The sequence below is a fragment of the Ursus maritimus genome, unplaced genomic scaffold (genome assembly GCF_017311325.1).
Source record: "Ursus maritimus isolate PB19 unplaced genomic scaffold, ASM1731132v1 scaffold_28, whole genome shotgun sequence".
NCBI classification, from domain to species: Eukaryota; Metazoa; Chordata; class Mammalia; order Carnivora; family Ursidae; genus Ursus; species Ursus maritimus.
In genome coordinates, this window is record NW_024425341.1 from 33,058,300 (window position 1) to 33,071,694 (window position 13,395).

At 39.9% G+C, this 13,395-nt stretch overlaps 1 protein-coding gene across 1 annotated transcript in view; it reads left to right on the forward strand.

The window, feature by feature from the left end:
• TENM3 (teneurin transmembrane protein 3) overlaps nt 1-13,395 on the forward strand; it is a 586,425-nt gene that overhangs the window by 153,885 nt on the left and 419,145 nt on the right. The window contains exon 2 of the mRNA XM_040643363.1: nt 5,442-5,748. Coding sequence (XP_040499297.1) covers nt 5,517-5,748 — 232 coding nt within the window. The 5' untranslated portion in view covers nt 5,442-5,516. The remainder of the gene's footprint in view (nt 1-5,441; nt 5,749-13,395) is intronic.

Sequence of the window (13,395 nt, forward strand, 5' to 3'; positions counted from 1 at the left end):
GAATTTTAGAAGTACAGGTGATTCTAGGGATGTTTGTTATAAGCTTGGCTGAAGGGTTTTAAAAACATACTAAGTCCAATTAAAATCAGATTACTTGCTAAAAGTACAATAAAAAAATGTTTCTTTGGAATTAGGAACATGTTATGAAACAATGTAAGACTGTTGTTAAGTTCTGTGGCCAAGTTTCAAAGCAGGTTTAACTAATATATCCAAAATAGACAACATGATTACCTTAAATCTGGTGTCCTGCCCTTTCACTTAGTCAGTCAAATACTTTGCAGAAAAAATTAATTGAGAAAAGATTAATGACCCAATAATGAAATTTGCTTTAAGACCAGCTATGTTTTCTAGAGGCGTCCTGTGGTTAGTAACCGAGTTGCTTTTCGAGAAGCTAATGAAAATTAACCAAATTAGTTTGATATTGTTATGTGCATGCTGTAGCAAATTGAATCAGAACTTTTTGGTCATCGTTATTTCTAATAGTTTTCCTTTAGTTTTTCAAAGGCCTTGCCCACTGTTGCAGCTAAGCTCCTGTTCATGAAATGCTTTGTGCGGGATGTGCGCGCAGCGACCCCCCTCCTGTGCAGGACTGTGCAGTCACCATCAAAGTGCTTCAGCAGAGTAGCAGTACTTAGGCAGCTGCATTTTTTAACCTTCAAATCTTTAGCTGTGAGTGCAGAAGATAATGCAGGAAACTGCCTTTTGAAGTCATATTGAGCTCATTGACTTCCATCAGAAGCATTACAGTGGTTGCAAACATTATAGTGTAGATTAAATCCTTGAAGAGTTTGAACTATGTACAAAAATGGAGAGGCAGATGCAAAAGACTTTTTATTGTTTGGAATCTCTAAGATCAAAATGTCTTTGTCTTTGATGGTGTGTTTGAATACTATATCTTGATTTATCATGGCACTTCAAAATTGCTTCACAAATAAAGAAAAGTCATATGTTTGGTGCTAGGGATATTCTATAAAGCTCAAGAATATCTAAAATTATCTTTTTGTTACTCATTTATTAACATTTTATTGATATTGATTTGTAAACATTGGTAACATCACCATAGGGATGCATCCTTACTCTTTTTTTTTTTTTTTAATGATTTTTTATTATATTATGTTAGTCACCATACAGTACATCCCCGGTTTCCGATGCAAGGCTCGATGATTCATTAGTTGTGTATAACACCCAGTGCACCATGCAATACGTGCCCTCCTTACCACCCATCACCGGTCTATCCCATTCCCCCACCCCCCTCCCCTCTGAAGTCCTCAGTTTGTTTCTCATAGTCCATAGTCTCTCATGTTTCATTCCCCCTTCTGGTTACCCCCCCTTTCTTTATCCCTTTCTTCCCCTACCGATCATCCTAGTTCTTATGTTCCATAGATGAGAGAAATCATATGATAGTTGTCTTTCTCTGCTTGACTTATTTCACTTAGCATTATCTCCTCCAGTGCTGTCCATGTTGTAGCAAATGTTGAGAACTCGTTCTTTCTGATAGCTGAGTAATATTCCATTGTATATATGGACCACAACTTCTTAATCCAGTCATCTGTTGAAGGGCATCTCGGCTCCTTCCACAATTTAGCTATTGCGGACATTGCTGCTATAAACATTGGGGTGCATATGGCCCTTCTCTTCACTACGTCTGTATCTTTGGGGTAAATACCCAGTAGTGCAATGGCTGGATCATAGGGTAGCTCAATTTTTAACTTTTTAAGGGACCTCCAGCATCCTTACTCTTGATGATACGTATTTGTATTACCATGTTAAAGAAATTGTTATCTAATTTGCAAGATCATGAAATTGTATCATGGGTTATATAATAGAGAATACATTTTACATTCTGAGGTCCAAAGGGACAGTTAAAGACAGAATGGAAATATGAATGCTCTAATTCAGACAGTGATCATTTTTTTTCTATAAAGGGCCAGACAGTTAATAGTTGAAACTTTGCAGGCCATCAGGTCCCTGCATTGGTTTCCTAGGGCTGCAGTAACAAGCTACCAGAAACTCAGTGGCTTAAAACAACAGAAGTTTATCTTTTCAGTTCTGGAGGCAAGAAGTATGAAAATTAAGATATTGGCAGTGCCACGCTGTCTCTGCAGTTCTTGGGAAGAAGCTGCTACCTGCCTCTCTCCTAGCTTCTGCCGTTTGCTCACAGCCCTTGGTTTTCCTCGGCCCGTAGCTATATCTCTCAACCTGCACCTCTGTCCTCACATGGTCTACTCTCCTGTTTGTCTGTATGTCTCTCTATCCAAATTTCCTTCTCCGTCTCTTAGAAAGACACCAGTCATTAGATTTAGGACCCATCTTAATCCAGTATAACCTCATCTTAACTTGATTGCCACTACAAAGACCATAAGGTCGCATTCATGGGTACTAGGCGTTAAGTCTTCGATGTATCTTTTTGGGACACAATTCAGTTCACTACAGTCTCTGTTGGAACCATTCAACTCTGTCTTTGTAACATGAACACAGCCAAGGACAATACATAAATAAATACATGTGCTGTGTTCCAGTAAAGCTGTATTTACAGAAACAGGTGATGGGTCGGATTTGGCTGGTGTACTAGAGTTTAGCAGTGCCTGGTCTGACTAACTGAAGCCAAATTGCGGTGGAGGGGGAAAAAACTCAATTTCCTCTTGCTTCAATCAGTCCATTTTTAAAGCATAAAAATGCATACATATGTGTATATATAGCAGCACTTATTTTAAAATAAGATGTCAACTCAAGGCAAGAACTAGAACTTTTGTAATAAGTTCAAATCCCAAAGTTCTATCACTAAAAATGTTCAAATTATGATATTTATCCAGTCAGTTGAAAGCTTTTTGATGATCATTTAGTTATGAGAGTTGATATGACCTTTTCTCCAAAGAGATCGAGATCACTTTGGGAACAAGATTGTTCTTGAACTCAGACATACACATTCACTCTATTAGAAAGAATTTATATGATTCCCCCACAAACGGTAGGTTCCATGAGGGCAGGGACATTGTTTTATGTAATGGTGTGTCCTCAGCACATGGAAGAGAGCTGAATACATAATTCAATAAATATTGACCTAAAGTAACTTTTGTTTTCCCTGGACTAAAGAGAGTGAATTGGTGTGTTGTTTTAACCATGTCGTATAAAAATATGCCCTGTTACTGTATCTTGAAATTATTTATTATCTTAAACACAAAGGAGAGCTACAATAAGAGAAATTCAATTTCTATTAGGAGCTTTTTGGAAGAATTTGTAAGGAGAATAATGGGTAATGAATCAGAAGGGGTCAGTGAAAAAATATTCATTTTTTTATTTAATCAGATTCATGGAAAATCAGAAAAGGGTAGTCAACAGCCAAGATAAATATTAGCAACTACTTTTAACAGCCCAGCTCAGTTCAGTGGCAGGGAAATATGGAAGCCTATGTGAGGTAACCCTTCACAGGCAGTAGGGATAGGAGAAGATACAGTTTGGTTAATAGATAGCAGGAGGGAGCCGTCCAGATTTTCTGAGCATAGGCTCTGGAACTCTGTGATCATTCCAGCTCAGAATTTCATCACTCTCCTTACAGCTGTATGGAAGGCAGAAGTTAGGAAGTGAAATGTAGAGGAGGCATAATGTTGCTCGGACAGAACGGAGTTGTTGACAGCATAGATGTAAACTGAGCCGATGTGGGAGAGTCCGAGACAGCACTAAGAAAGCACATTAAAGAGAGGTGTGATGTGTGTAATGACGGCCAAAGATCAAGAGAGAGGGAGCGATTCCTTGGGAGAGGGATTCTCCATGGGAGAAAATACCTAAATAGAAGTCACAGCCTTAAGGATATGGAACCAGAGGGAAGATCTGGGGCCACCAGAAATCATCTGTTTCGGGGCGCCTGGGTGGCACAGCGGTTAAGCATCTGCCTTCGGCTCAGGGCGTGATCCTGGCGTTATGGGATCGAGCCCCACATCAGGCTCTTCCGCTATGAGCCTGCTTCTTCCTCTCCCACTCCCCCTGCTTGTGTGCCCTCTCTTGCTGGCTGTCTCTATCTCTGTCGAATAAATAAATAAAATCTTTAAAAAAAAAAAATCATCTGTTTCAAGTTGGTTATGGAATCACTCCAATAAAAAATGAATTTAGGAAAGAAGGAGTGGAGTGAGAGCAAGCATTGAAGGCCTTTGGGGACCTTCAGGTTTAAGAGAAAGATCAACCAAGAAAGAGTAAAGACAAAGGAGGATCATTTAAAGTGCAGATTAGGCGCACCTCGCTGGCTCAGTCAGAGGAGCTTGACTCTTGATCTCAGGGTCTTGAGTTCGAGCTCCACATTGGGTGTAGAGCTTACTGAAATAGATAAATCAATAAACTTAAAAAAAAATTTAAAAATGAAATGTGATTAGCCCTGGGCAGCCATCCCTCCTTAGGCCCAGTGACTTTTACCCTGTTCATTCAGCAAAATCAGGAAAAAGACCGTTGCTAAGCAAAGAAACATAATTCACATAGCTCCTTCTAACTTAATCTTGCTACTGGCAGTTGCAAAAACTACCCCATCAAATTAGCCACTTGCATTGCCTTAAAATCAAGATAGCATGGATTTTTTTTAAAGATTTTATTTATTTATTTGAGAGAGAGAGCGTACACAGGCACACACACAAGCAGGGGGAGGGGCAGAGGGAGAAAGAGAAGTAGACTCCCTGCTGAGCAGGGAGCCTGATGAGGGGCTCCATGAAGGGGCTCTATCCCAGGACCTGGGACCATGACCTGAGCTGAAGGCAGATGCTTAACCAACTGAGCCACTCAGGCGCCCCTGGGATAGTGCAGATTAAATTCATCTTCTAGAGAGGAAAATGCATTTTTAGGAGAGGATTAAGAGAGAAGGATCAGCTTTTTCCATAGTTGAAGACATCTAGGTCCTTGAGACATGAACATTGTACCCGCTGAAGAAAAGGTCTTTGCAAAAATTAATAAAATCTTTGATGTATTTGACAAAGTTTCACTTCCAAGAAGCTCCCAAATTGCTCCTGCTCTTCCAAAAAAGTCAAAAGAAATAAAATAGTATACATTTTTGTAAGAAAAAGAAAGGGAATTTATTTGTGAATGGAGAAAATGCTGTGAGAGAAAATTGTCCCATTGTGGAAAATTTAACAAACTTATGGAGGCCAACTTTTAGCTGACTTCTGTAGTGAAATTTGATCTTGAGCTTAATTTTGTTTTTATTAATGTGAAAAATCAGTTAAAGTAGCTTAAACAAGCGTCCATAACTCTCAGTAACAGAAAGTATGCCTCACTTCCTGGTAATACAGGATATTTTACAGTGATTTCACAAATTTTCTTTCTTTCTTTTTTTGCTGGAAGCAGGTTTTCTAGATAGGCGATAGTATTACTTTCCACCATTTTCCAGATTGAGAAGGATGTAAAGTAGTCCGTTTTTTAGATGAATGTTATGCTGACATTATGCAAACCTTTTATCTTCGCAGAGAGGCCAATGGGAGTTGAACCCTGAGTGTAATTTGTGCCAAGCAGGACTGATGTGCACCCAGAAGGAATGAAGTATGGATGTGAAAGAACGTAGGCCTTACTGCTCGCTGACCAAGAGCAGACGAGAGAAAGAACGGCGGTATACGAATTCCTCAGCAGACAATGAGGAGTGTAGGGTACCTACACAGAAGTCTTACAGTTCCAGTGAAACCTTGAAAGCTTTTGATCATGATTCCTCGCGGCTGCTTTACGGAAACAGAGTAAAGGATTTGGTTCACAGAGAGGCAGACGAATACACCAGACAAGGTAGGTCATGACTCTCAAAAAACACAGAGCTCACGGGGTGACAACTTGTAGGTGTCGTGTTTTCTTCCCTCCTCGAGGTGACGTGATGATTTTCCAAATTTGATGCCTATCACTCCGATTCAGATTTTTGCTATAGGAGATGTTCACATCATATTCCAGAGTAAAGGTAGAAAGTCACCCACAGGCACACTGACCCCAGATAAGGGGACCGACACACGTAGAGAATCACGGTACACAGTTCGTGCGTGAGCTTGGTGATTCTGCACACGACCAGCGTGTGTGCAAAAACTGGACACCCAGGTCTCCTGGGCTCCCTCACGGTCTCCTGAAGGTGCTCACAGGCATTGTTTCTACAGTTGGGACTGATGCGAGGGGGAAGGAGCAGTGGTGAGGAAAGCCCTGTTACCCTCATTAGAAAGTAAGAATCCTTATTCCAAATGATCTCATGATCCGCGCAGCCTGTCTGCTGATGTCTGTCTCTGGGAGGGTTCGGTTCTCCCTCTGGCAGGCCATCTAGAACATTAAAGTTGTACCTTAAAACATCCTAGCTTCTCATGATAGAATCCACGACGGTTTGGTCATTCGCATGTATTTGTTGAACATTTTATGCTGTATGCTGCCTGCATATTCTACCCATGGAATAATGACTTCTGTTACTCTCCTTCAGAATCTTAAACCTTCCAATTTCCATGCTTTCAAACAACAGCTTATTTTAAACTTGGCATCCGTAGTTCTGTTTTGTTTCCTGTAATACGTTTTTGAGATGGGGGCAAGATTACTCCTAATAAAAATAAAATCCTCTTACATTTGTATTGCTTAGTCAATTTGCATAGAACTTAGCACCCCTTAGCTAATTTAATCAGGAAATGAGGAAAAATAAATTAAACTTCAAATGTAAAGAATATAGTCATTCTTTTCCAATCACCTTACAAACAGTGTGACTAACAGTTTGCTAGTGAGCAGGAACAAATTTAAGAAAAAGTAATAATGCAATAAATCATTCAAAAGTTTGGAAATTTTCCATGGTTCCTTTCTTCTCTCCCTTGTGGAAAGAGCCATCCTAACTAGATTGAAATAGCATTCACTCACCCCCAAACCAGTTCACCTCAAAGAAGACTCATTTGATTTGCTAAAGAGAGATTTTTTTTTCCCCTAAAGCATGTCTTCTGAATATTACAGGTATCTTAGTTTATGAGAGGAGACAAAGTAGTTTAACATGTTTAATCCAGTTTTTAAGGGAAGATCTAAAACATATATTTGAGGTACATTCTCTGGGAAAGTCAAGTCATTGCACAATGTCTTACAATTCCAAACCCGATTTTTTTCTTTCATATTGTCTACACAGCTGACATAGATTATCAGGGTACATTTTTCACCGATTTAAAAAATCATAGGTACTGTGCAAGGCATGTGATCTGAACCCAGTGTGAAGTCTTACTTTTTGTAACAAAAACAACTGCTTAGGGCCCTCCTGGAAAACAAAAAACAAAAGCACAAACACCACACCGCTGTGGAATACCATTAAAAGAAAAAAAATCCGCACATGTGGCGTGATGCGTGGAGGAGGCTCATGTCCACCCCAAGCAAGCATTTAGTCTTGGCAGCAGAGAGGGTGCTTAAACGGGTTAAAAATAGCGAGCTGAAATGTTCCCCTCCTCGGCAGCGCTGATCCAGCTCAGACTGCTGATGAGGACAAGGCGGTACCCTCTGTGGAAACCCTGGAACCGAAGTTCTTCGGGGAGCAAAGAGCGCTATTACTCAGCTGCTCACCAGCGAAGGAGGGCAGAACGAAAGGGGGCAGAGCAAAGAGAGAGTGAGCGAGGTGGCAGAGGGAGGCCCCTTGTCAGGAGCGGCTGAATGGAGCGGGGAGAGGGTTCAGGGCAGAAGGGAAAGGAAGAGCGGGAGGGCGGCGTGTGACGGTGCTCTATCCACCTGGCACGGTCATAAATCGGGCACATTGAAGACATACATGGACTGTACTGCTCTTTATAGCCGGCATGCGCTGCTTCCTTCCTGCGCTCCAGTCGTGGCGCAAACCAGGTTATGGGCAGTCACAGTGTGAGGCGGGTCCCAGTAGTGCCCTCCCTTCCCAGATGGAGAGCTCTGACACCCCCACAGCTGGTGACAGCAGAGCTGGGACTTGAACCTCAGGCCGGTCCACCCCTAGTACTCAGCTTCCAACCTCTGGGCAGGGCCACAGCAGAAAATGGGCAGTTCCATGTAAGAATTGCCCCTTGCTTGATCGGTGTGGACAGAGAGAAATGGGGAGACATCTTTAGAAAATAAAACGGATACGCTTATTTGTGACCAGGTGGGATGAGGATGAGGGAGAGGGCGATGTTGCAGATACTTTGTCTCTCCTGGGGTTTGGATACAGGGAATGTGTGTGGCAGGAGCAGTAAATGTAGCAGAGAAATGACTAAGGAAAGTCGGCTATCAGATTATGTTTTTCTCAAGCAAGCATAATGCGAAATCGTCCCAGGCTTTCATTTTCTTTGAACCTGACAAATGTCAATTTTTCCTCACTGACTGTTATGCTGTGGGATTAATTATTTAATTGACAAAATGTGCTTCCTGCCACAGCTCCTGAGATCATACACATAATAAAAATGAAAGATGAAAAATATTACTAGTAGCCAGAGATCTTTGAAACAATTCCAAAGAATCATGCTAATTTAGCTTGTCTGTGGAGTTTTAAAACAACTCGTCAATTCTCCATCCGCTTATTCTTTGAATGACACGGGAAAAGCTGCTCCAGCCAGAGGAAGGGCTAAGTAGAGACCCCTGTTAATGCAATTACGTGGAGAATTCAAATCTAGAAACACGATGGTTTTATGTTTCTTGACCAATTTTGTGGCCTATCATCAAACCTGATTTTAATCATTTTTTTGTGGCTTTCCTGACTGGCAGGTGACTCTCATTAATTACATGTTCTATTTAGATACCGTAAAGCTGGAGATGATTTCATTTTCACAATAATGTGTAATTTGACTGGATCTCACAAAGGTCTCTCTCTTTCTGTCTCTCTCTTTTTTCCCCCAATCTCTTCATGTGGTTTATTAGGTGATGGAAATAGTTGTTCTTTTAGCAGCTGTGAAACTCTGTAGGTGTGATGGGGTTAGGGTAACAATGGCCTGTTTTGCATTCTTGGGTACTATTTTCTTTGATTCATCTTTGAAGAGAATTTATCTTGTCAGGTCTGAGACATATTTCTCGTGAAACAGCTGCAGAAGATCATCCCACAGTTTTAGAGAAGTGAGAAAATAAGAGATCCTTTTTTTCTCTGCACTATATACATTGTTTGTAGTGTCCTTAACCAAACGAAAATGCTTATCAACTCCAACAAGGAATGTTGGCCATGAGAGTGAATTTTGAAGCAAGATGATGTCTGGAAATAAGAAAGCTTTTGTTCCCCCAGAACCATAAGCCTGAAAAGAACACCTCTGAGACAGTCTTAACCCAAAATGTTTACCACTCAGTCAGTAATTGGTGTTGGGTGGTGAATTGCAGAATTTTAAAATGAAAAGACCACCATTTACTCTTCATTTATAGAATGGCCATGGGGAGGAAGGTTATCCATTTTCAAATTTGAACAGCAGATAGCATTATGTCTGTATTTATACATCCCTGAAATCAAAATAGAACATAAATTTGCAAAGTAGGAAAGGAAGAAGGAAGGCAGGTTGACAAAGATAGGTACTCATCGATGTCTAAGTGTGGCTCACCGCAGGCCTTCCCTGACAGCTTGCTTCTGGTCCCGGAAACTCTCCTGTTTCCTCACCGCTGCTCTGGGATTTGCCTTCTTTTCCTGCTTGTCATCGTCAGCAGCGCCCCGCCATCCCCGGCTCTCACAAACATGGCTTCTGCCTCGCCCTAGTCACATTGCTGCCCTACGACCAGTTCGAGTGTAGTAGATCCCACTGGCCCTGTTTTTTCACTGCCGCACCTCCTTAGTGGGCTGCATCCTGAGTCCGTCTTTTCTACAAATATTCTTCCTTACCAAGGATAACCCTCTTTTGTGAAACAAAAAAACATTAGAGGAGGAGTCCAAGTTTTCCTGTAAATATGTGTCCAGGATTCCAGCATGATGGGGGCTCGAATGAGGCCTCATCTGCCCATCCCGTAGCCAACTCCTTACTTCCTCCGAGCTGATCAGTGATCCAGGGTGCAGGGGAGATCTAGAATTCTACAGGGTCCCGAAGGAAAAGCTGATGCAGGCAGTTTTTCCTTTTGGGTCAGATGAGAGCTCAGAATGGGGTGCAGCCCTGGGGTGAAGATGAAAAAGAAAGCTGTGACTTCATGGCACCAGGGAGAGGCTGACCTCCCTCTCCATGGTCCTTCTGGGAGTGAAGGTTGCCTTACGGGAGCAGCTGGTCTCCTTGGCCCCTCAGGAGCTGGGGGAACCAAAACAGATGCATGTTGTCCACTCTGATATTGTGAGAGTGCCAGGCAAGGAAACAGAGAGGAGAAAGATTTGTCTCTAGAGTCTAATAGGACTTACTGCTAAGGCACCCCAGGAAAGCCACAACATGCTTAATGGCACCCAAAAGGCAGGAAGTGGGATAGGATGCAAGGCAAACAAATCAGGAAGCTGCTAAAGAAAATGAACAATGGAGATAGAAGAGGAGCACTTGAACCCAAACAAAAAAATAGAAGAACGCTTACAGAAATCTAAGTACAGAAAAAGGCAGCAACAACAAAACCAACAATAACCACCAAATGCTGGGGAGGGGGGCTGCGGGCGAGGGGGGGTGGGGAGAGCCATCATTTACAAATGAAAAAATGTAATCGATTCATTGAAGAAGAGTATGTGTTGCTTAATGAAATCCAAATTAATAATTTTGAAGACCAAATAGAAGAAATAAGCTCAAAACAAGAAACAAAGTTCCAGGTAAAATTAAAAAGAAAACACACACGCGTACGTAGACACACACACACACACACACACACACACACACCCTAAGCCCATCCTAGAGAAATTTTGTAACTTTCAAGAGGAAGATATTTTATAAGATGCTATAGAGAAAAAACAAGTTACTTTTCTTGTTGCTTAGAAAAGAAACAAAAAGATTAATGAATTTCTCATCTACAACAATGAAAGTAGAAGACAATACAATACCATGTACGAAGAGAAAAGAACTATAACCCAGGGATCTTCTATGCAGGGAAGACATCATTCATCTCTCAGAGCAAGTGCGAGATAGCTGGGGACCTTCAAAGACGCCCTCTAAGGAAGTATCCAAGAAAGCAGTACCTACTGAGTCAGAGTCACTGCCCATGAAGAGGAGCGGAAACAGTGATGAGCGGTCCACTTTGCAGTATGTGTGGGTAATTCCCAAATGATGATGGCAGAGCACCTGGGAATGTATAAGCACTACAAGGGAGACCTTAAAAAAAGGCTAGAGCTAAAACTGACCACTTGTCTCGGCAAAATCCAGTAGTTGGAGGAAAGTAAATGTGTTCCAAAATCTTACCCAAAGAGGGAGAGGGGGAAACAGTCACGGAATAGAGTTTTAATGGAGGGAAATAATTGCTACCTTGCACTCATATAATAAGGAAAAACATGTATTTGAATATGAATGTCAGGAAAGGGAGGTAATCATTAGAGGAATGAGAAAAGCACAATAGACCTACCTAATTAGCAAGGGGGGAAAGGGAATGAATAACGATCTGACCAATTTAGCAAAAACTGCTCCAAGGAAAAAGAGGAAACAAGTAAAATCATGAATAACCATAAAACAAGATGAAAGAAGGCAAATCTACTATATTACATATTACATGAAATGTAAATGCGCTGAATTTTGACACAAACAGAACTATTCCGTTGGTTTATAAAAGTTATTGGCATTTATAATAAATGGACTTAAAATGGTAAAAGAATGGTTGAGAATAAAGAGATGGATAAAGAACTATCAGGTAAATACCAACAAAAACAAAAGAAAAGCAAGAATGGCAGTAATAATATTAGGAACAGCAGAATTTACTATTAGAGATACTAAACAAGATAAAGAGGACCACAGAGTAAATGATAAAAGATAGAAGCACGAATACTCTTCAACTGCACACATTAAACAATGTAGTAGCTACGTTTATAAAGCAGAAACTATTAGAAAAAAGTGGTTGTTAAAACACATTTATGGGGGGATATTTTGGTTCACCTCCTTCAGCATCAGATCTAAAAGACGAAAATAAGGGAGCAATTATATAATATTAATAAAAATTTTCGGCTAAGGTATATATACAGACATTTATAACCAGCAGATGGGATACAAATTTCCATCGTTCTATAGAATGGTTGCAGAAAACGATTGTGCATTTAACCACAAAAAGAAACATTTAAAAAATCGGTAAAGTAGAAACTTTGTAAGTCAAAACATTTGATCATATAACTCAGTAAAATTTGAAATAAATAACCAAAAGATACACACACAAGAACTCTTTCCTTCCACGGATTATGGCAATCCCAGATTATGATAAGAAGCAATAGAAAGCAAGGAAAAGAAAGTTCTGCTTTTGAAATTTATGGGACACAGAGAAAGCCATAATCATAGGGAAAATATATTGTGAAGGAGAATATTTAAAGAATAAAGACCAACAAAGAGGAATTTGCTGTACATCCTAAGAAATGGGTAAAATATCAGAAAAATAAACCAAAGGAAATGGAAGAGGGAGATAATCAAGATAAAACTGAAATTGAAAACAAAAAAGACCAAGGAAATAGAAAGCCCCTGATGATCCCAATTAAAAAATAATGAGAACAAAAATAGAGATACTGAAGACCGTGTAACAACTAAAAGGGACTGCTCCACACAACAGTTTAAATCTAGAGGAATTTATTTTTTCTTAGCAAAATATGATTGACCCCAAATTATTTCAAAACATGGAGGAAAACTTGTCAAGACCAATTATCTCAGAAGAGATTAGAGAAGTTGCTCAAAGGACACCATTACCAAGGAAAGAGTTCCTTTTGGTGAATTTTATGTTCCTAGGTGAATTTTACAGAACCTTTAAAGTGTAGCTCAATCCAAGATTCAAAAAGCTATTTAACAACACACACACACACACACACACACACACACACACACTCACACACACACTCACACTCACACACAAAAGATTGAAAGTACTGAAATTCATATTATGAAGCTGGAATAACCTTAATAACCTTAATACTAACTTGATTAAAATAGTACATAAGAGACACTATCTAGATCAAAATTTTTTCTCAATATATGTGTAAAAATTAGTCTAACTAACTCTTCACATGTAAGAACCGAGCAATATATAAAAAGGATAATAGTGTAGGCCAAATTAATAACCGAGTAGTTACTAATCCTTGGTATAATGTGAGGATTTTTCAATGTTAGGAAGTCTATTCACATAATTAGATTAATAAATCAAAGTCGAAAAACGTGATCTTATCAATAAATGATGAAAAGGTTTGGGATAAAATTTAGAAACCATTCCTTATTAAAATAAAACTAAGTAAAACAAGAATAAAAAAAATTTAAATATCTTAGTCATATATAAGATGATCAATCAAAAAAAATCAAGCAGTATTCTAATTGGCGAGATCCTAGGACCATTTGAACTGAAATCAGGAACATGAGAAAGGCTCACCTACTCTCCCACAATTAATATTCAAAA